Source organism: Egretta garzetta, unplaced genomic scaffold (assembly GCF_000687185.1).
Source record: "Egretta garzetta isolate BGI_Z169 unplaced genomic scaffold, ASM68718v1 scaffold258, whole genome shotgun sequence".
Classification (NCBI taxonomy): Eukaryota; Metazoa; Chordata; class Aves; order Pelecaniformes; family Ardeidae; genus Egretta; species Egretta garzetta.
The window spans coordinates 601,896-626,440 of NW_009260413.1; the positions used below are offsets into that span (position 1 = coordinate 601,896).

At 37.9% G+C, this 24,545-nt stretch overlaps 1 protein-coding gene across 1 annotated transcript in view; it reads right to left on the bottom strand.

Moving 5' to 3' along the window:
• Nucleotides 1–24,545, bottom strand: part of INPP4B (inositol polyphosphate-4-phosphatase type II B) — a 213,434-nt gene that overhangs the window by 163,822 nt on the left and 25,067 nt on the right. The window contains 2 exon segments of the mRNA XM_035899207.1: nt 12,277–12,393; nt 14,266–14,384. Of these exon segments, the coding sequence (XP_035755100.1) occupies nt 12,277–12,393; nt 14,266–14,384 (236 nt within the window).

Here is a 24,545-nt window from a genome sequence, read left to right on the forward strand (position 1 = left end):
ATCACACAACTTTTTAGTCTTTTTATTATTCATATTTTAGCTAATTCTGTATTTTGCACTATAAACTCAAAGACAAAGACGTACCGCCTTGAGGCTTCATAGTATTGATGGTTATTCCTCCAGTAACTCCTTCCATGGCCTTACATATGTCATTACTCTTGCCAACAGCTAGTATCAAAGGAATTAGGACTTGAAGCCCACTTTCAGAGATCCAGCTCTATTTGTATGCAAACAAACAAATCCAGCTCTAACTGTATGCAAACCTGAGATAGAAAGGGGTGGGCTATTTAAGGTGTTAACATATTGAAGTTTGGCCACACTTTCTACTTCAATCTCTCTGCCTATAAGCCTCTCTCCCACTCCCCCAACACTTTCTTCCCATCACATCCCTATTAATCTTTTTTGCTTGGCCAGCTACTTCCCATCTCCCACCCATGAAGTGCCCAAATCAAATTTCAGCAGCTGTGAAACAGAACAGCCAAAAAATTACTTCAGTAACTTCACGTCACCTAAGATAGCAATGATGGCACTACCTCGCTATGCACTATTAGATTGGTCCTCTAGAACACATCTAAAACTGAGACCCAGCGATTCTTTACAGCACCTGCCTCCCAATACGCACTTTGTGTTGGGATTTGGCCAGATGCTCACCACATGTCTTCTCTGTGGTTTCTAGGGCTGGATATCAGGGGAGAAGGATTACAGGATGTTACTGCAAAGCACATCTGCTCCAAAGTCCAGAGGTTGCCTCAGAAGGTCATTTTCAAAATAAAGTTTGCTTATTTCCAGGTCAAATTCTTGTTCTCTGGTCACTTGGTGGGGAAAATGGTAGAGAAAAACATCTACACATTCCCAAAACACATATGCTTACTTCTATCATCTCTCAACCAGAATTCATAATAAATGTTAAAACCATCTGAATATATGTTTGCTTTTCTTCATAAAATAAAGCATTGCTTTTTATGTCTAATAAAGCTATGCAATTTGTTTCAAACCTAGAACTTTTTCCCAATCCGTAGATCCATATTAAACTAATTGACATTGCTATATAAAGTATCTATTGCATCTTATTTCAGACAGTGCAACCTCAGTTGTGGAAAGTGCCAAGCAGTCAGGATACAAACCTCCCAGTCTTAAACAGCCAGGACCTACAGTACTGAACTCCCAAAGTCAGAACCAACCACTTCCATTTTAATCAACTGTGAAGTGTAATGCTGTGCAGGTTAACTTACAGCATCTCAGTAAACTGCTATAAATGACAGCCGCTCACTACAGAAGCAAAGAATTTATCACCCTTTCCATCTGCAAGAAGTCAAACGCACCAATAATTCTACTCTCATCAAAAGGAGTCTCCTAAGATTGTATCACAGATGCAAATATAGGAAATAAAAATGTCATGACAATTTCTCTTAAAAAGGGGATTGACAATCCAGAATATCCTATGTTACTTTAGCTAAGTGTTCAGATCTGAATCTCCAGTTTTTCCTGTGTAAAGGAAACTTATGACTCATATTCAATAGTACTTCAATGGATACATCCAGTATGTCTAACTGAAGGTGAACAAAAAAAATCAGGTAACTCTAGAAACAGCTTCATCTAAGAGTTTGAGAAACGCTAAGAAAACAGCATGGTCCATCTCAGGCATACAAAACAGGCTGCAGACCTAACAGAAAAACAAACTGCAAATCAAAAAGGGCAAATAGTAGTTTTCTTTTTCCAACTAGATGATGTCGTTTCACTTCTTGTTACTGTCTCTCTAATGCCTTCAATAGAGAGCTCGTGGGTTTTGGGGGACAATTTATACTGCAAGGGCAGTCTTTCTTCTGTCATACCCAAGCCTGAAAGCCATTTGGGCACAGTTAATTATTCAGAAACTTCCTGGTCACAGGGGTGATGTTATTTCAGAACAGGGTAGCAATAATTGGGCAGTAACTGTCCAGAGCTTCCACATTCAGAGATAATTTCTTGAGCGAGAGCCTTGCAATTACTTCTTTTTGAAAAGCTGCCAAGTTATTCCCCAGGAATGGAGGCAATGAGAATCTATAGCTATAACAAATCAAGGACCTCCATGCTCGATTTCACTCAGGCAGCTGTGTGTCAAAATCCAAGCCTTCCAAGCATCTCAAAGACATAGTGACTGCTGCCTTCTATAGGAAATAAATCACATTTATCCCGCACGACACAGGTTTTCTGTCAGCAAGCAGACAGTCCTGTCTGAAGTAATCTCAACAGAGAAATGGTTTTCTCCCAACCCAAACTTATGAATCTGCATTTTAAGACAAAATGGATTCATATAACTGCTCATGGTGCAGATGCTGTTGCAATCAAAGGAATTAGCTTTTATCTCTCAGTGAACGTAGAAAGAAGTTCAGTACTCTTGACTGCTTCTGACACTCCCAGTAAAACTTCTGAAGGGTAAAGTAGGGAACATTAACCTGAGGCACTGATATCCAATGCTGCCTCTGGTCCTGCTCCCAGATTTTGGTGGAAGTAGTACAGACAAACTTGCTAGATGGTAACACCTGCAGAATTTTGTGCTAATAGATCCAGGAGGTATAAGCTACTATACTCTCCTCTTCTACTCCACAGCCAGCCAGTGATTTTCTTTGTATCGCCTAACAACAATGCAGTGACAAACGCCCATAGTCCTACCGTAGAACCTAAACCTGAGCAATGTAGACAACCATATGTAACAGCAAGACACACAAAGTAAGAAGACTTCAGCCTCCACCAGAAATGATTGTACGCATCAAGCCAGATTGATTTTTCATCTTATCTCACAAGAACACATACACTAGAACTGGTGCAAGCATACTACTCCTTGGTGCATATGACAACATGCCTGCTTATCAACCTGTAGACAAAGTGCATTTCTCTAATTTCTCTCCAGTGAGAGCCCTCTGAATTTCACCTGAAGATGGCTCAGGTCTAAGTTTTAAAGTCAAAACTGATAGAACAGTCTTTGTTAATTGGTATCTTTGGTTTTGCTCTGAATGAAGGTACCTCAATAGCTCTATGAACCATTACAACAGTTATGTTTTAAATGCTGTGCCTTAGTGAACTATGCTAAAGCCTGCAGAGAAAGCTGGGGAAGAAAAACAGAACTAAGGTAAGGAACTATAAATAAAATAGAAAGCCATAGTGTTCCCTACTCTGAATTGGAAGGGGGAAAAAAAGGCATCTTATTAAAGTCATTTGGATAATTGTGACTTGCAGCTTTTTCATTTCACATTAGTGAGACTGCATATATGACAAAGGATTTAAGGATAATAAGACCGCAAGAATAAACATCAACAGCTGCATGGTACTATAAAAAACTTCAGCGATTCTTGCTTTAAAAATACCATGACTGTCATGAAAAGAACTCTGGGGGAAAAAACAAAACAAAACAAAACAAACCCACCACCAAATTTTCAACACCCCAGAACGCTGAAAAAAAGCCCACTAAAAAGACTACATATAATCATACCTAATATCACTGTGCCAGTGACTCCTTGGTAATGATCCATGATCTCATCAATAAGTAATAAATTCAAGGTAAGGGACGTCAGTTTACTCCTCAGTGAAAGGAAATCTCTCTCATACCACAAAGTGCCCTAACACTACAAAGCAGCCAATGCTGTGTTGGACATGGTAACTGCTTTGTACACTGAAACCTTGAGTTCAGTTATTGATGCTCGTAATGTTCATTCACATTTATGCTGTTGAGATTTTAAGAGAACCAAATGCACTAAATTTTGACCATGCTACAGGCTATCTTTGTCCTTTGTTCTCCTGGCTTTCCAGCCATCACTATGCAAGCTGCAGTTTCTTCAAAAACTGTATGTTAGAAAGCAGGTTTTTTTCCCTCCCTTTATGATCACGCAATCCATGGCGAACAGGACAAAACAAAGAACAGATCAAAACAAAATCCTCATTTCTGGCACGAAGAAAGCCAAGCATGGAGAATTTCAGCCACATGGGAATTTGTTTCTGTAATATACTGCATAATGATTACATAAAGAGGCTTTGATTACTGTAAAATTCAATGATACATGCATTTCTAACGGGTTGGAATTCCTAAATGATTACACAAGCCTTTCATGTTTATTCATCAAATATTTAAAATACAGCATAAACCAAAACATTTAACTAGTTTACTCAGAGCAACTTCTATGCTCTTCTAACAAAAACTTGCTCAAGAAGATAGCCTCACATTACATCCAATGCATGTGATTCCTACTTGATTTTTAAATAGAATTATTTGCTCAGCTTCACTTTGTAAGTACAAAATTTCAAATGCAAATATTTACCAGTACAAGCGTATCCATAACTGTAAAGAACACTTTTGCAAGACACATGGTAGAGGGAGAAAAATCTGTTCTGATAGATGGAATTTGTTCTGTTTTCAATTTCCCAGAATACACCCCCAAAACTTTAAAAGAAAAATCTGTTTCCAAACTGTTATTAAGTGCCTGCTTTCCTAACACAAAAGAAAGAGCAGACTTACCATGGCTCCATATACATTTATTTTCATCCTTTCAATCCTTACTGCATTTAAACATATTAAATATTATGCAGAAATATTTTTGTCACTGATGGACTAGATTTTAAATATATTGTACCTTCTATTTTACATCAATATTTGTAAGTGCTTTTCTACGAAGGGAGGTGGCTGAGAATATACAAACATATATGCTTGATTTTCAAGATGCTAAAAAATGAAGATAACAAATATTACAAAATCAAAATCATTTCAGGAAGTCACTGAATTATTTCCACTAGTACTGAACCAGGCTTTGAGAAATGGAAATTCCTTAGTGAAGATTAAGAGGAAGAAGCTAAACTATGAACACTTATTTTTCTTTTCTTTTTCAACATTGAATACTGTTTCTACAGTTAATTCATTTCTATTAATGTACAATTTTGGCTGCAAGTAAAGAAGGCGGCATGAACATTTTTTCCTGCAGTTATAAAGACAATTACTTGTAATAGAAAGTATTCTAAAGTCTTATTTGATAAAAGCACACAAAACATGAAAAATTAAACAGAAGTAGTTCACAGTTGTGATTTTTCAAAGAGTTCAATGTATCTACTTAAAGTTGAAAGTGCTTCTATATCAACAAGACAGACATCCATTTGGGGGGTTATTTTCCAGGTAAATAATCTACCAAAAATGAGTCCAATAGGCGAAAATGGAGCTTTCCATACTGGAAAAAACATCATCTTAAGTCTGCTTCTCTTCACCTGCAGAAAGTGCCTCTCATTTATAAACTACCCATCAACTATAGGTAAATATGTCAACTGCTGTGCATATAATCATTCTAAGCAGCTACAGCCAAAGGCAAACACATCGCTATTTTCTTGAATGTCAGTTCCCCTTTTGTACATTTTGGAGTTTGTGCTGGTGTGCAGGGGCCAACTGATCATTCACCTGACAAAAAAGGGAAATCACCAATGAGAACACGTAAACCTTATCCTTTGAGTCATTCAAACATTCCTGTGTTGCTGGATTTAGTACAAGGAAATCCTTCATGCTTGTAGGCTGCCCATGAGGGCTGCAGTACCCGGCCTGCCAGGAGCACCAGCCACCCCCCACCGAGGAGCTGCTCCTCCAGTGCCTTGTCCAGGGGATACCTGGACAGATCAACCCTTTGAAAGGACAGAAGCATATTCTTCAAGCTGAGGTCATGTTTTCACAGCCATGTTGTCCCACACTGACTAAAGAAACATTGTGCCATGCTCCTCTCCTTCCTCTATTCACTGCAGCGTGCATATTTCCGAGGAAAACATCCCGACCTTCTGTACTAGGCACGTGCCCCTTGAACGCTAAAAGTTGTCATTAGAAATGATTGGGCAGTGCAATAACTACCTTGGATTTGTTCGACTATTCTGATGTGCTCCGTGCAGGCCTAGTGAGGGATGGAGCCATGAAGGATATCTATGAATATGCATATACAAAGTATTCATGGAAGAATGGTACATTTGCAAGCTTTTTGGACAGTGCTCTAGAGATTGTAACAATCATGCCTACGTTACTGAAATCCTTAGCTGGTTAAAATAAAATCTACAGAAAAACATTATCATTTACCAGTTGGTTCCCTTATTTCTAAGAAATATCCACGGCAACCCTTTACATTTTTACAGAGCACAATTGGTCTCATCACTATGTAGTTTTACAACAGTTTTCCTAAGAGTCAGCTCTTAGAGCAAATCTTTGCCTGATGTGAGGCAGCAGTAGCATTTGATTGACAGAGTAGGTAGAAAATGAAAAGAAAATGGAAACTTAACGAACAGTAGATTACAACTTTCCCTGAAGTTACAGCAATAGGGAGGAGTTTGCTTCAATTAGAAAAAAAAAATAATAAAAGGGTAGGAGAAAAAGTAGGAAGAAAAGTAAGATGCTTTCAAAGAGAAAAAGATTTTTGGAAAGCCAAATCCTCCCATTGAATTTTCAAGGGGTAGGCGCAAAGAGCAGTAAGGCTACAAATGGACTTTAAGTCCATACCTGTAACTTTCCTGGTCTTGACACTTATCCCCAATTCTCTTACAGATCCACCAAGATATACGAAACCTTCTTATACCCTCAGCCACTTCAAAGCAGGATTTTATTTCAGCAGTTTAAATTTTGCTTTATGTATCCAGACTTTAAAAAAATACTGAGAAAGATTGACAATAACACTTTAGGTGGATTCCACATGCACGTGCCTAAAAGCATAAAGACCATTCCAACCCCCTCAATATCTCCAATAATGGTGTTTAATAAGAATACAGAGTTTGACACAAAAGGAAAACTAAATCTATCATCAAGAATATATTTGTGAAAAAAATTACATGATTTTGAAAAGAAACATGAATATCTGAAGCTTTATTGCAAGTATTTCTGCGGGTAGAACTGCAGTACTGTACAGTACTGCTCTATTAAGAAGAATGAGATAATAAGAGTTTCTAATTTAAGGCAATATTTTTCTACAAATCCTGCAGAGATGACAGCGAACAGAAACGAAAAAAGGAAGAATCTGAAGTGCTTTTTCTTTAAACAAAGTAGAGCACTTTCAACACCGCTTCAAGTTTTAAAGAAAAAGAAAAAACAGCTTCAGTAGTTTTAGTGTTCGCAAGAGAGAGGGACTAAGAGCACTCCGGTACAGGCAGAGTGCAGGTAGGTGATGTGCAGGCTTTCACATTTATCTCTGCTAATGCATTTCACATACTGCTCTGCAACGTTGCTAATATTCAAGCCGAGGGCCTATTGAGCAGAGATGGCAAACCACACTAAACTGTGTGGTGGTTTTGTGATACAGATCGATGCCCACAAGGGAACACGGAATGCTGTCACTTCAGATTTGGCTTCAAAACTGAACTCAGAATGCCTCTTTTGTGACAGACAGTCTTCATTTCCCACTCACCCCAGTGTGATTCAATTTTATCAGGGATACTTGCAATATCAAGAAACACACAAAGGAAAAACCTTTTGCAGATTTTCATTCATAGTGAGCAAGTTTAGGAGAAGATTCAAACCTCAACAGTTAAAAAACATGTAATTTGAAGCCTAAATAATCTAAAATTGTCACTTTATAACGTATGTTTCCATATCCAAAACTATCCTTCTATCCCTACTACTCTTAAAATTATCAAATTAATCTAATTTTATTCTCAGTGTTTAGGAGAATTTGGGAAGTAACAAATGCAAGACCGGTCTGTAGAAAGTGTAATATTTCATACACCTCCAGTGTCTCCTTGCTCTCAGGACATAGCATTAGAGTGGTTGTTTATATCTTCAATATCACATGTGAATTCCAGTAGTTATATCCATCCAAAGAAGATTATATCTACCTACTGGTCTTTAAGATAAACAGCAAAAGCATCCGTTAAGTCTCTAACCCTAGCTGGTATATGAAGTCCCTGCTGTCAAAGCTTCTTCTCAAGCTTCCTGGTTTCCATCTCCTCCTAAAGGTAAGGGGAATCTGTGAAGGGGGGATGCAGAGACCAGATAGAGAAAGTTGTCACCAGGTACAGAAAGTTGCTCCCATCTTCTGCTTCCAGCACTTCTCCATGAGTGGATCAAAAGGGGCTGGCCCGACTCACTACATGTCATACCAGAACATTACAACAGCGTTACCTCAAGATCTTGTTGCGTTAAAACAAACACAATCCCATCACACAAGATGCAAACATTTTCAAACTTGCTTTACAGATAGAAGAGTCAGTGTAGTAAGAATTTAACCTGTAAGTGTAACTGCATTGAACAAACACAAATCAGATGTAGATGTGGGAACAGAAGAACCCAGTCTCGGAAAACAAGCAAACAGAAGCCTCACCATAGCCAAGTGTTACAGTACTTGCCTAAAAGTACAGCCACATTGCTCTACACAAAAAAGTTCAGAACGCTTGCTGCAGGACACAAGTACATACATTCTAAAACACAGAACAGAAAGACTGCTGCCTCCCAAATTAGTCACTAGGCATTCCCTCCTCTTAATGTAACACAAATTCACCTATTTTGTATTTCCTGTGGGTCTGTCATGTAGCAGCGGTAGCTGATTTGTGCCAAGCAGTATTTTCAAAGACAACGAATCTGGCTTCAGCTTTAAAATTTGCTAGCCCAGACTGGGCAAACCTGCATGCTTATAGGAAAGACAAGAATAGCATGCCTGTGCAAAAGTGGTATAGAGGTAATATTTTAACATCATATGAGCCTCTAATTCCAATTTTCTTGGACAATGACTTAAGGAACAGGTGTAGCCCCAGCATTAAGTCAAAACCCAACTCTAAAAATCTTAAAGACAGTACAGCTCAAGCCAGTGAAATATAAATTTGCTCATGGCAACATGGGAAGAAAATCTTTGTGATGTAGAAACAGATGTCACTGCACATTTTTCAGAATATGGCATTACCCACTGCTTTGTATGCATGGCCTCACTGGATAGATTTAAATTATATTTCATAAACACCCTCTATTAACTTCTTTATTCCAACTATATCAAAGTAAAGTAGGAATAGCACAGGCTTTATTAAAAGTTTCTATTTACATGAAAACTTACAGTAACCAATCACTCTAACTTAGGAAGACCAGCCAAAACAAAAAAATTATGTTTCATTATATTAAAAAGCCTCAATTACAGAAAGCCTGACACAGCCAAGATGTAATTATGATCAACATCAGACAGACAGGCATAAAAAGTGAAAAGTGCAGTTAGAACATTCAGTGTGTCAAGCACAGTGAATGTGATACCAGCTGCACAGTACTTTAATATAATTAAACTGCACTTCTTCTATAATGTAAGTTAAATGATGGGCAAGAGTGAAGTTAACTATCTGTTTTCCGGCACAGGAACACAAGCATTGCAAGGTTATTTTTAAATCTTTTTAGAAAGCACAAGTAGCATGTCAGCAGTGCCAAAAAAAGTGCTGGTTGTATCTCACGGGGGAGCATCCCCTTTCACTTTAGTGTTATGACCTGTGTGCACAAACCAAGCAGTATCTAATTATTTTTGTATTACAGTAAAAATCCAATGGATTTGAAAATGAGACCTAATTCTCTTGTATAGACAGAGGCAGGTTTAGGCAAAAGACAAGAAAATGCTTTACCCTGTGATGTACCCACACTGCCTTTTCCCTGACTCCTCTATGGTCTTCTATTTGTGGCAGTAAAATCCTGCTGAGTTTAATTAAGGCACAGAATTCACTTCCTTTAGTTTCATTTTAATTACAAGAGAAATAAGAAAAGAATAAGTGTATATTCTTGACGAGGGATATTAGCTACTTTGAACTGGTTAACTGAAGTAACCAGGAGTATTATAGCCATGATGTTGTGGGTATTTTTATTCCTGTAGCTTTTTGCCCAGTTTCTTCAAATTTCTATTTTGAAGTCAGATCCAAGGTTTATTCTACCATAAATGCTCACTTTAATGAGCTGGTGACTGGTCTGGAAGCATAGTCTAGAAGAGTAAAGCACACTTAACAACCTCATATTCCCCTCCATCCCCAACTGGATTACCTGTCTGTCTGGAGGAATGGTGGGGCTACACGTTGCAGCCATGAGCTGTGGCAGCAGTTTTTGAGGACCAAGCCAGCCAGCTTCATTGTAGCCTGGATAATCAGACCTGTGAAGCCACAGCACTTGAAACAGGCTTACTGCCAAAGGGACATATCCCGCTTTTTGGGTCATAAAGCAAGCATTGAGGTCTGTGCAGCTGCTGCTATGTTGGTAAAGGTCTCAAGCTACAGCTCATTTAAACCTGACTTTTATGAATCTCTATACACCTCCAGACTCCAAGAAAAAGTCACCTGAATTAAAAGTGCAATGGCCTCCAATTATAGGAAAGAAAGTCAAGCCATTAATTTTATTGCCACTGATATTCCAAGATATAAACATAAGTCCAAATATTGCCACAAATGAAGTCACAACCTGGGTGGCCCAGAGTCATTCACATACGCTCCAGCTTACCTTGATTTAAATCTTACAGCTTGCTTAGTTTTTTCTTACCTACATTCAGTTTTAAAATGTCCGGGTTATAAAAAAAGGCTAAATATATGTAAACCAGAGATGGGATTAACATTTTCCACTACAAAAAGATATTAGAAACTATAGATCTAGAATGTTTTACATAGGAACTACATAAATGCTATGACAAAAGAGAAAAGTATCCTCTCTTGTGAATTATGAGCTACGTTAATGGGATTCTCCAGGAGAGAATCTAGTCCTGTACTAGAATGGTAAGGAATATTTATCAGAAGTTCTTAAAAGTTTGCAAAAACTTATCAAATTATATTCATTTTCTAGGCTAGATCTTGTCATGTGTAAGAGGCAGTATAGAGGTCTGCAACTCAAAGAGGACTAGTACAGGGATAGCTCTATGAATCAAGTCTGCTTTTTTTGCTTACAGTTAGGATATTATTGTCTATCATCTGTCAGTCACAATAGAAACTGGAAGGGAAGGGACAGAATCAAACTCCTTTCACTCAATTCCTGTATCTGTCCACAGGTGACAACTCTATTGAATAAACAGCAGATCCCATTTTAGGCCCCTGTAGTCTAAACTATAACCAAAAATTAAAATATACACATTGTGAATAACGTGTCTGTATGCCCCTTCCCCATTTATTCCTAAACAGAAAAAAATACCTTGGTCTATAAACTGAAAGAATCCAGACACTATGTCTAAAATATTCCACACATTTCCATTAAAGAGCACAGTGAGGAGACAGATCCAACCTATTTGCTCACAAAGGTCCAAAATTTGAGCAAACATATGAACTATTTTCTGCCTGAAAAAAATTAGAAGTCCTCTAAATATAAAACTTTACATATGTAAGCAGTTCAAAGACAGTCTCGAGTTTCATGTTATGCCTTTAATTTCCTTCTTATGGATAATGAATGCATATATAGTCAGGACATGAACTTGCACAGTCTTTAATCGTACTGGGGACCAATTACAGATATGTAAAGAGCAATTCAGCTAATTAAATACAGGTGTCAAGGGCCATTTTTGATGCCCAAGAGAAAACTATCAGCTGGACTCCTGCTGCTGCACAAGAAAAACACAGATCTCCCATAAGTCCTATGATATCTTCTAGCTCTGTAAGGCTGTCTTAGATCACCTGGAGCAAATAAAATGGTACTCAAGGTCTATATTTGGCAGTTAAATCACTCAGATAATCCCACTGACCTCCATATATCATCTCAAGTGAGTAACTGCTTCTCAGCATAAGAAGCTGACAGTGTAACCAAAAATGTACAACACCGGAACCCAAAGTGGTTCACCCTTCGCAGTGACACAGAAGATTTTGGACCCTTACAAATCAATAACAGCAGCAGCCACAGGAGAACTGTGGGTATCACCATGCAAGAGGTTAAAATGAAATATGATTATCTCTCCCAATCATCAGGTTACGGGCTCTATTACCATTCTGGTTTGGGCATAGAAGTAAAATATTATCAGAAACATATTTCTGAAAAATTATTCACAGTGGTGTTATCTCAGTCTATTGCATATGTTCTCTGCCATCAAAAAGCACACAAGAGTAATCTTTTATTTGCCAGAATACCTGTGCTGATTCATGTAACCAATTAAACAATAGCAAAGTGTCCATCTTAAGTGCATGGTTCTCTTCCTCTCTTCTCCGATATAAAAAACCAAAAAATAATGTACATTGTAGGTATAAGAAAAGCAAAAACAATTCTACATAAACCTATTTCCCCAATTTGCAAACTTGCTAAAGACAGCTGAAGAACAATGTCGCGAGAAACTTTAACCCTCAGTAAGATTTACGCAAGAAATGAAGCAAAGCACTTACCGTGTCTTGAGATTTATCTTTGACATCATAGACTGTTAGTTTTATTTTAGTCTCCTCATAGATTGGGTATTCCGGTGGGAATGTCACACCAGTCAAAAACAGTGGATCTCTTGTACCCTATGTAACATGAGTACAGTCAGTAAGGTAACAGCTGTGCAATGTGTAGTATGACACTATGGATGTACAGAAACTGTGGGCTCTTTAAAAGAAGTTAGCATTCTACAGCAGAGAGATATGAACAGCCAAGTATTTATCCCATCAATAAGAAAACTGGACAACTTTAAAATTTTGTCAGGAAAGTTTCAAAAAACTTTCTGGGAAGTTTTTTAACTGGAAGAGATATTAAGTGCTTCTGAAACAGAGCCTAACAACATGCCTTTAAATAGCTCAGCATGCAGGTATCAGTATCTGGAATACAACCTGTAATAAACAATCCCTTTCTTTCTCCCACAATACTTTCTGGAAGCACCCCAATTTCATATTAATTTAAATGAACTAAAGATTTAACACCCCCCCCCCCCAAACATATCTTCATTAACTCATAATAAAATGTCTATAGAAATGCTGTAGAAACTCCCTGTATTACATTAAGGATACCGATTTGTGAGGAGGGGATTACAATACCCCTCTTTAGGCAATAATGGAGTAAGATAACATTCCTGAGCTTCATAGCATTATGATTATATCTAAAAGCTGTACACAGAAGTAACTATATCATAGCTTCAGATATACAAACAATTAAATGAATCATGTAAAATGTTGTTTATAATTTCTTAATGTTTAATTATACTTAATTTCCAAAGATTACCAGGCAATATCCTTAAATTTTCTATTACGTAAAATAAAGGATTTTGCATGATAAATGTAATTTCTCTTGAAGGAAATAACTTTTCTGTGCCCCAGCCTTCCCCTCCCCCAAAGCTTGACTATGAAGCTGGGAACCTTGACACAACAAATTCAGGGATTTATTCAGATGTAGGACATTGTGTTAGGAAATGCATCAACTTTTATTTAAAAAAAAAAATAAAAAAATAAAAAAAATACATATATATATATATTCCATGTTCTGCACAACATCATTCCAGACAGTCTGCAATGAAACATCCTGATCAGATACAAGATATTTGAATTAAGCAGTTTCAGGATGGTTGATTGCTGAAACCATAACAATTTAATTAGTAGTTGGTTGAAACTGATCATACAAAGAGCTCATGAAATATTCTCATTGTATTTAACAATTTAAACAAGCCTTTGGCAAAATTGTGTGTGTGTTTACAATAAGACTTCCCCTGTTCTCAATGAGGCTCTCCAGTAAGTTAAGCAAGTTACACCTACATTGCCTGCTCACACTTAATTTTCTCTGTGAACGATTTTTGCTGTTTCTGAGACTGACGCTTACAGGGCAAAGTGAAGACTAGCAAAGCAGCCTCAGACAATTTTTGCTGTAATACATGATGCAAGTTACTAATTATTTTATATAAAGTCACAGACATTACGTACACACACTCTTTTGCCTAATTATAAATGCAAGCTAATATTTTTCAAACTGCAAAAGCATCAATTTTCTAATGGAAAAAATAGAACAAGAAACAGATAGGATAACAGATCTTCTAATATACCTATGTTGTTCTGTAATTTAAAAATACTTTATAAACTCACTGTACTCTTAATTTAGTTTTACTTTGCATTGCCGTGTCCTTTCAATGAGAGCAACTATTCTCCATTTCATTCTAGACCTATGTCTGGAGAACCGGAGTATTCCACTTGGAACAACAGAGCTTTCATGAAAAGCCAAGTTCATTTCTAACTGTTTATCCTGGTTAAAAGCCAAGAACTACAGAACACTCTTAGGTATGCTTTACTAACTGCCAGAGTGTGCTTGTCTTACCTAAGACTATGCACTAACTTGTTTTATTTCTCCTTCACTTTCTAAGGAAGAAATGAGCAATTCATTAATCAACATGTTAATTGAATAAGAAAGACTCTCACCTCCACGATTTCAGTGCTTGAATATCTCGTCAAAATGTGCTCTGCTGGATGTACCACTGAGACTTGTATAAACGTATTCAGCTTCCGATCACGGGTAGCAGCCACTAGATCCTTGCATGCTGGAGACAGAACAAAATAAAAATAAAATACTCAAAAGAAAACTCTGGGAAAATGCTGTCACAGGCACAGGACAAAGCAGACTTCACTCCGGCTCCAGATTAAATCTCTAGAGACAAGCCGATTTAACAGAGGAAGTCCCTTGGAAGTAACTTACAGAAATAGGAAGTCACATGCTGCAGAACTGAACAGAGATTTCGTTTCCACTAAAAATACTTGCAGCTTCTGCAAAGCTCCCTGCCAGAGGCTCATCAGCTCCGGTATATGGATGTGCATGCGCATACGCACACACTTACACACACTGCAATAGTAGGTAATTTTACATAAGCCCTCATTTAATTTGCCACAAAATCTCTCTTAGCAGCCTAACTTGATCATCTCTTGTCTGGCAATTTTCACAGTACATAACCATTTTAAACACATTCTAAACCAGTCAAATGCTATCAGTGATTAGGTTAGTTTATATAGTCTGATATTATATTGCAAACTTTTTAGTAGAACTAATCATTGAGTAAAAATCTACATACCTAAAATCAGACAGAAAAATAACCAATTCTTTTGTCAGTGACTGGCATATAAATGAGAAGAATAATTGTATTCTGGATGTACGACATCGTTATTAAAACTCATTCTACCTAATAAATACAGAGAAATTCAGTTCTTGTTTAATAATTCATTTTTATCCTGGGCTCACAGTCATGCAGGTGAACGAGTTCGCTCTTCAGACTAACACACCTCATGCCTTCTAACCAAAAGGGTGAAAGCACCAAAGAAAAAATGAAAAGGAGGAAGAAAGGAACAAATGCACCATTAGCTGCTCTGCAGAAGGGATGTGGACTAATGGGGCATGCATTGGCTCAAAAGCAAAACCCATCCACCCTTATTTTCTTCAATAGGGAATATGCAACAGTGAATACTGTGACAGGATCTACCCAGTGCTTTCTGCAGTGCATCAAACTACTCTGGGGTCTTAGAAACCCGAGGGAAGAAAAGTCCTATAGTTTCGGAGAGGCTAATTGTCAAGAAAGCGTTGGGGACATTTTCTAGGATTCACTGCCAACCGGGGGCTTCCTCAAGTGCAGCTGACCTTTAACATTTTAAAAGGTGAGTCAGATTATCCTCACAGCAAGCAAACCTGGTCTGATGAGAAGGCAAGGCAAGGCAAGCTCTGATACATACAAAAGGCCAACTCAGCTTGGTTTATACTTTTTTTTCCTTGGGCTTGGACCTGCTGCTTGAGGAAATAAAAGGAAAACTGGCTGAAGCTTTTTTACCATTCTTCTGTAACAGTTAAAAAGGAACAAGGAAACAATTAAATCTAACCGTCACAGAATATTTTGAAGTTTTTGCTTTATCCTGAATTGCCAATGAAATCTCTTGGTGGACAGTCTCAAACTGACCCTGTCATAATTTGGTGGTAAAAGAGGGATAAGAATAAAAAGGTTGTGCATGATGAAGTCTTTATGAAACAGCTGTTATAACAGCACCAGACTCGAATAGCAAGTTGCCAGCAATTCCTTGCTGCTAAGGCTCACCACATTACTGAAATTACTCTAAATAGTAGCACCACTTGATATGACCTGAAGAATTATATGAGTAGATTTAGTGAAAAGCAGTTGCAAAAGGACAAAACGTTGGCCAGATACTTACCTATTTAAACTATACCCTCTGTAAAGCTGACCACAGTTGCAATCTCAGATGACTGAAATTTCCAGATACAGCCACTTCCCCCTGCAAACCCTGGTCTTACATCACCACCAGTCCTTAAATGTTCCACTCAATAATCATGCTTTCAGAATACAGCACATTAAGGCACAATTTCAGACGAATGGCAAGAGAGCTCATGTTCACTACCAGAAGCTGGAACATAGACAGATATAGTCAAATTTTTCACACCACCACAAAGGAAGGCTAGCCAGCTCACAAGTCAATGGGCCTCCAAAGATGACAGGAATACACCAGAAGGGAAAACACAGAGAGAGACAGAAACTTAGGAAAACCAAAAATAAATCCCAAAAAAATCTCACCCATGACTCTGGCATGGACCCTACAGCTGAACTCTTGTAAAAAGTACTAGTGCATGAGGTAAATGGAGGTAAATGTCTCATAAATAATAGTTTGATTTACTTGTGGGATGTCTCAAATACATTAACTAGATGTGACTAGCAGCCAAGAGCACAGGCTATTCTCCTAATGATTTTTTTTTGTCAGTTTTTTAACAATATAGGAAGATTTGCACTAAGTGGTCACCACCTTGGTGATATCTGAGCATAGGAGACAATTAATTTCTGTGATAGTAGGGCAATTCAGTCATTAGATCATTTTCCTGTAAAAAAGCAGCTTAGCAACATGATCTTGAATTTCACTGGGTAGAGCTGACACAAAGATAATTCATCTGCATATCTGCAATGGGGAGGAGCAGCACAAAGTATCAGAGCTCTTTGGGAGATCCCTGTGCAGAAGGATAAATGAAATAAAATGAAATAGAAGTGTATTATATCCTGTTCACAGCCTGGCAAGTTCCACAGCTCCACTCTGCATTATTGCCCTTTGAACTATTTTAGGAGCAGTACCTCTCAAAATCTTAGGTCTTCTCAAACAGTCAACACTCTTTGGACAAAGTGAAACATTACATGGCTGTGAAAGTGAACTAACGGCTATATGTTATATATTTAAACACACCTGTTGGGCATTACTGACATACTGCTCAAAAAGAAACTGATGAAAATACAAACATGAAAGCATGTTAAGGCTATTTTCTTAACTGCAAATGTAACACAGTCAAAGCAGGTAACAACATCAATACACTTTCCATCATAACCTACACCCAAGCAGACCATATACATAGGCCGTGTTACTTTTCAATACTTCACTATGCTTGAATTAATTCTGGAAAAACTCGTCAACAAAACTCAGTGAACTGAAGTGACATCTTGTACTTACATGCCAAAAGTATATGAATCTACTCATTGTGACTGTTGACTCAGTGTGTAAAAGCCTGAGTCATCCATTCCCCTGGTGATCCCATCTCTGCTAAGCCTATCAGTGTACAATGAATGTTTAAGGACGAACTGCATTAGGAATAATTTATGCTTTTATATCAACAAAGAAAAAAGTTAAGATGGCTGGAAGGAAAAACTCATCTACGTATTAAGCAAAGAAAAAGAAAGAAAGAGAGACAGCAAAGTAATCACTATGTGTAGAGCAAGATGACAGGCTGCAAAGAAAAAGAATTGCTCTAGAATATATTTACAAATGCATATGTGTTTTGCAAAATTCTGTGGTCTACATAAAAAACTGTCTTACCATTTTAAATGTCTTAAAACAGGTAACATTTAATCAATGTTATCCTTCAACACATTTTCTAAAGAATAAAAGCAAAGAAATATTCTTATTTCATTTCCATTACTTTTGTTGTTCTACTGTTAAAACTGTAATATTATTCTTACATGAATCACAGTAAGCAAGTGCTCCTTCCCTATCAGTCATGCCTGTACATTGTCCTGTACATTCCAGTACCACTACGATGCGCACAAACCACGTCTGCTGTAAACACAAACCGCACAAGTAGAGGTTTGATTCTCACGTCCTGCCACATTGAATATTTCACTCTTCCCTATGCTGCACTAACATGCTGGCTGAGCTTTTCATCCTTCTGTGTCTGTGTGCGCGCACATAAAGACACCAGAAGAGAAAGACTGGCTACTGTTTCCTCAAAACTGGGCTATGCTGTAAACACAGTAGAATCTTGCTTCACCGTTTCAGTGACCGATTCATGGGATCAGGGAGAATTTTCTGAAAACATTACCTGAATGGAAGAACAAAGCACAGAGAGAAAGACTAAAAAATCCCAATGACTATATAACAATAAAAAGGGGGAAAACAAACAAAACAAAAAACCAAAACAGAAATAGTCTGGAAATTCATCATCTACCTTCCCTGAAACTATGACAATTGTGACCAGGCATTCAGCACTGCTCCAAGCACTAAGCCCGCTGGAGCCAAAAGAAATTAATCTGGCAGAGAAATGGGGAGATGCAGCATCTCCCAGAACTGAAAAAGATCCAATAGCTGGAACAAATGACATGGGCAGAGGGACTAAAAAACATCCTCAACCAGAGTTCACAGAGTTGTTTGGGAAGGAAGCCAAGGACTAGCCCAAAAATTGGGAAGCGGCATTGAAATTGTGATGTTCATTTTTGTTAGTGGGGGAAATTACAGCACGTTGGTGAATGCCTTCCCAGACTATGGATTCACACGATGCGTGTATTAGCCTACGTGGCAATCTGCGAGGTAGCTTTTTCTCTAAGCAGTGACAGAAACACCACTATTTCCCACAGCTTCATTCCTTCCCATTTCCCAAACCAAAACAGATTTCAAGGGACTGGCAACGGATAGGAATTAACCACCATAGCCCTGTTGCCTCCAGGGCACACTATTTTGTATGCTCTCAAAACAGAACAGAAAGTTAGTAGTATTTGAAGACATGGGACATTGAAGAAGCCTGTGTCTCTCACACACATATACATGTGAACATAATGTTCAATTTTTCTTTTTTTCATTTCATTGGCATTGCAGCAGCATTATTCTCCCAAAGCAACTTAGTTTATAAATAATAATGTACAGTCTGTCTTGATAGACTAATTAAGTGAGGTGCAGCTATTCCTCAGTGGGCAAAAGGACACATTAAATAAGAGAACACTACATTCAGACCCGTACTACATGCAGAACACTAAACAGTACACAGCTTGCTTTCCTTCACCCTGGGGGGGTGTTGAGGAGGGTAGGGAGGTGTAAGAGAAGAAAGCGCACATCACCGCTGCTTCTACCTCCGCTGAACACACAGTGCTAACCATACTTGCTCAAAAGAATTCCTTCTATCAGGCACAGATAAAGGCCTAGGAATAATCCAATTTCAGAACGTATAGGAAAGCTTTGGCCGTACTTTTTAATTAGGAGCATAAATGCAACTGCAAGAGGGATGAGAACAGGACAGCAATGTGTTCTCCGTGTGGCAAAATGTGCCTGAAAGCAAGTGAGACAAAAGTTTGAAGACTGGTATTAGCACAGAATGGTGTTAATGAGCACCCCTCCAGCTAGTGCTCCATAATAAATATTATTAATTGGGTAATCATAAATATTGCTAATTAGTTGAAAATTCATGTGTCGGCAGTAATGTTTCAGTTTGCTGGTGGGTAGGTAAAGATCACCTCTACCTGGGGACCAAAAGAACAGAGAAGTTGCTCCCACAAATATTTGCCATGTGAGCTCCCAGTAAAACTCACCATATAACACTAAATATCAAAGGATGCAGCCACAGAATTAATAATATCCATATTATTGCAAAATGAAGGCACAGTTACATAGTCATGAAACAGGTAGGGACACCCATTAACAGCAGTGATTAAACAGATGCTCAGACTTGGGTAAAGTCTCCAATGAAAAAAAATCTCTGCAAAACAGGAGACTACATTTGGACCACATATACAAATAAGTAAAGATCCACTGATTTTTACCTAAAAAAAGGTCCAAAATCAGTGTTCCTGTCTCTGGGGATGAGAGGCTTGTATAAAAATAAAATACATATCTGTTCTCTGGAATGTACAGCTGGTTGCTAAAGTAACCTAGTTATATCTCAAGGAAACACACATACATAATACAGTTAGTATCCTTCAGGGGATGCCTGTAATTAACAGTGGGAAGAAAATTTCTACCAACAGTCCAAGGAGAAAGAGATGACAGGGAAGTCTTATCAGATGAAGGATAAAAAAAGATATCTCTATGACATCTCTACAAATACAGGTTTGGGGGAAAAAACCCACAAACACCACCAATGTTAGCAGTATTCACTGTAAGTAAGTAATATATCAATATGCTGTCCTGAAAAACATCAATCATTATCCACTTAATTTGCAGTTAAAAGAACCTAATTATTTAGGAGTCACTGAAATCAGATACGTGTGACTGCTGTTGGGGGAAAATGCTGTATGCTGATGCAGGGTAGGGATAAGTGATCATGCCCAGGAGTTGAGATGCCAGCTGCACTCATCATCCTATTTGCATATGAAGTGATAAATCTGGTTAGAATTACCACTGTGAAAATCAGAAATGATCTATTTCAGAGTAAGTGCTGCCCACCCTGGGTTTTGAAGTACTAAAGAAATTCTGTGTCTTTTGTATTTTACTGAAAGCCTCATGCTGGACTAGAGCATTAAGCACAGCACTTTCAAACTGCATCCTTCTGCTTTCTCCAAGACGGTAAAATAAATGCAAAGGCTTAGACTGTAACTTTGCATTGCCATTACCGGCAGCAATAATAGCCATTTCCTGAGCGTGAGTTTCAATTCTTCTGACGCGTTAGAACAGGCCTCTTTCATATTGCAGCTTTGCTATTCAGCCTCAACAACCCCGGTTATTTATAGATTTTAAGTACGATACACGCAAGGGACTCAGGAAAGTTGTTGACTGGATGGACATACAGCTCACAGACATCACATTTCCACTGCAGAAGTGAATGCATGGTTACATGTGTTCACCATCCGTTCAGTGCAATTTACATTTTGGTAGTGCATTAATCCATTGCTAACGTTAGATCATCTGTTCCAGCACATTCACTGCTAATGATCATGCTCCTCCAGTTTTATTTACAACTGTGTATAACCAACTTCCGCCACCTCTGTGCTCTAAGACTTAAGCTACACAATGGCAATGAGATCATGGAAGCAAATTTCTAGCTTTGCTCAGAACAGCTGGTTCCTTAAGTTATGAAACAAACTGTTCTTGGTCAATATTTTTAAATTTTGGAAACTGTTTCTGAGAACATAAATGTCTCTGTGTATCTTTTTCATATAGTGCTATATTTAGTTATACAAAATGTAATTCTTCCAAGAAAGACTGCATTTCCTTACTAAGCACACTGTGCCTCTAGCAGCACAGAGAACTCTCTTTTTCTGAGATGCTGCAGTAGTCTAGCAACAGCAAAGCACAGCTCTTGCTTTAGATTCCCAATTACCCTCTTTACCTTCTGTCCAAAACTATTCTGGCCATGGCACTACCTATTAATGGTATTTATGCTGTGACCTGAAGGCGACTTCAGTTCTCTGGTGAAAGAAATGAGGAAAGAAGTTAAAAAAAATGTGCTTCAAGTCTTACAAAAACTTGTAATACGTTACTACACTCCAAAATATATTCATATCAAAATGGATTTTGATACTGCTATTCCAAGGCTGTAATTTATTTTCGTATTGTTGGTATTTTAGAATAGCACAAAAGGGTTTAAGTCTCCTGGAAAAACAGCTAAATACCATTTCATCCTTCACCTTTTCCCAATATTGTCATAGCAAGTATCTAATAAAGAAGTAAGCTTTCTGTAATTTCTTTCAGAGATTTTTCTACTATCCCAAAAAAAGTGGTTACAAGTTTAAGTACCTGCTGAAGAATCAGAAGAATATCAAATGGTATACAGAATTCCCTTTTTCGTTTAGCTACGGGTTTCTTTATACTATAAACTCAAAGCAAACATCTAGAACCTGTAACAATTTCTTTCAGATGTTATAAATAAAATATATTCTGCTGGTTCATAATGTTGTCCATCACTTCAAAAATAAAATAAATGTACAAAAATGTACCAGCAATACCACAAGAAGATGAAAAGAAACAAAAGTGCCAAGTGTGTCTCTAAGTTTTCAGACTGCCACATCTGTTTTTATTATAACAGCACACATTGCTTCCTTTGACATAAGCATTTATACACTGCTATACCAGCTGTCAAGTGAAGCATTACGTGGTTTTAATCCTCAGCGTGCAGTATTACTTTACAACGCTGTAGAGACAGCTTTTTTCTCTAATATGTAAAGAAAATTCAGCTGTTGCTTAGCCTTACTCCAAATCCACGTCATCATATACATCTTTCCAACATACTTCCAGGTTTGCTGAGGAAAGAAGTTTCCCATACAAAATAAAGGAAGTCAGTCAAGCAAGACACAGTTCAGCAACTACAGTACACAGCAAGCTTCAGAAAGAAGTCTAAACAACCTGAAATCTTTTAGGGTGCTTCTTCACTGCAGTACAGCTGCTCAAAGCAGTGAGCTGCTCTGGATTCTGGGTGTAAGTCCAGCTGCAGGAGCCCTGACTTCAGCAGGGAGCGATCCACCCTGCTTCTTCAGCATGTCGTGCAGCCTGGACAAGACTTTAGGGTCCCACAACTATGTTGCTATTAACACCCAAGCTAACTGATGTTAACATTGACCTGAGTACATCTAAATAACAGTACAGTTTTAGAGGCTGCAGTAAGAATGTCCCTTTCACACAAACTTCTCTGGAGCCAGCTCTCTAATTATAAGCTAATCAACTATGAGGCAATAGCCTTGTTGCCCATGAAACACCATTAGCAAATAAAACTATTTATTTCTTCTTTTATTGAAAATGTTACATAGTAAAGGTAATCATGATAATGGTGCCAGGACAAGATGCAGTAGGGAGCTATATTAACAACAGTAACTCACAAATGACAAGACCAACAATAGTTAGACTTGCAAGCAAAACTTGCTTGACTGTCTAACTGAATAGCCTTTAAGATTCATTTGTCTGAGAAGAGCTGTGTTCCTCCCTTTACAAATGCCAAGGATGGAGCCTCCAGCGAAGGGCGAGGAAGTGATGTAGTTTTGATCAACTTCACAAAGATTCCTAAAAAAAACCCAAAAAAACCCCAACACCCAAGGAAGTATGGCAAAAATGTTTGAGCACTATAGTACTTTCTCCATGTAGTGCTCGAGAGAGGCAGAACATGGCCTTTAAAAAAAGTAGGCAGGGTATTATTGAGCTGTATTGTTTTTACTGTTCCACTTTCCCCCCCTCCCTGCCTTGAGACGCTAAATGCTAGCTTGATTCATGATTGCTTCTCACTGCATAGGTACCTGTCAAATGTTGAAAATGACTGGTGAGTCTCTGTCTAAAAAGAGGGTCCTCTGCAGAAAATAGAAAGCAAATCACTTGTCCCTCCAATATGCCAGAAGTCATCTTTTAGCAAAAAACCCCCATGCTCTTTGACACGTCTAAAAGGAAGCCAAACTAAAATGTACTTCAAAGTCAAGGCAAAGAAGAGCAAGATACACTTTTAATCAAAGGAGAAAATAGATTTCTCCAATTCAGAACAATCACTTTTAGCCCTGTAATGATTAAATTTCCTAGTCAGGAAATGCATGATAAATGCTAAGTAATCTGCATGCAAGCTGTAGTTAAAAGGAGAAGAAATTCTAATATAAGTAAGACTTGTCTGAAAAGCTGGCAATTCTGGATTAATACCTAAATTAGAGATCCAAGTAAGAGACAATGCTTTACTCCTCCGGAGATTTCAAAACAGCCATTCTGACAAATAAATTAAGATCACTTGAATAGCGTGAGACCTGCATGAGACAGCAAAGTATAACCCCTTTATAAGGAAATCAATCTTAAATACAACAGGATTTCAGATTAAAGTGCCAGCTTTAACTTGTTTTGAACATTTGAACTATATTTCACAAGATAGGCTTTTTTAATTTAGTTAGATCTATCTCATTTCAGTTTCATATTCCCTATAACAGGAAAAAAATATACTAAAAATATGGTTAATCACAATAACTGAAGTGTCCATAACTGTACTAGAAACTTTACTATCCATAGCAGGAGGGGATAAAACAATGAAGAAAAGCATTCTTAAGCATTTTGTTTGTTTTCAGTAAAGCCCTTCCCAAGCACCTCGGGTCAGTCTCCTTGTCACGCTGCATCCAGTATCGTGTCGGATTTTGTGGTGCTGCATTTAGAAGAATTCCATTTTTTTCAGGGCCTGCAGGGAAACCTCATTTTCAAGTCAAATCTCACCGTAGGACATGCATTTCAAAACTTCCAAAAATTAGTACATCTCTAACTAATGTGTTCAAAAGAGGAGGATGACTTCAGTCTTCTATTAATTAGGTGTTTTGCTTTTTACAGAACTTCTGTTTCCACATATGAGGATAAAAAAAAGTCCAGTGGGAAATGTTTTATAACATGAAAGTATTACTGCAATTATATCTATAGGCATATTCAGAGATGTATTTAACAACTGCCATTTGAAAGACAAATGTTCAGTTAACGCAGTGCGGTACCATTAGAGTCAAAAAAGCCAAGAGCTATCATGCTTTGAA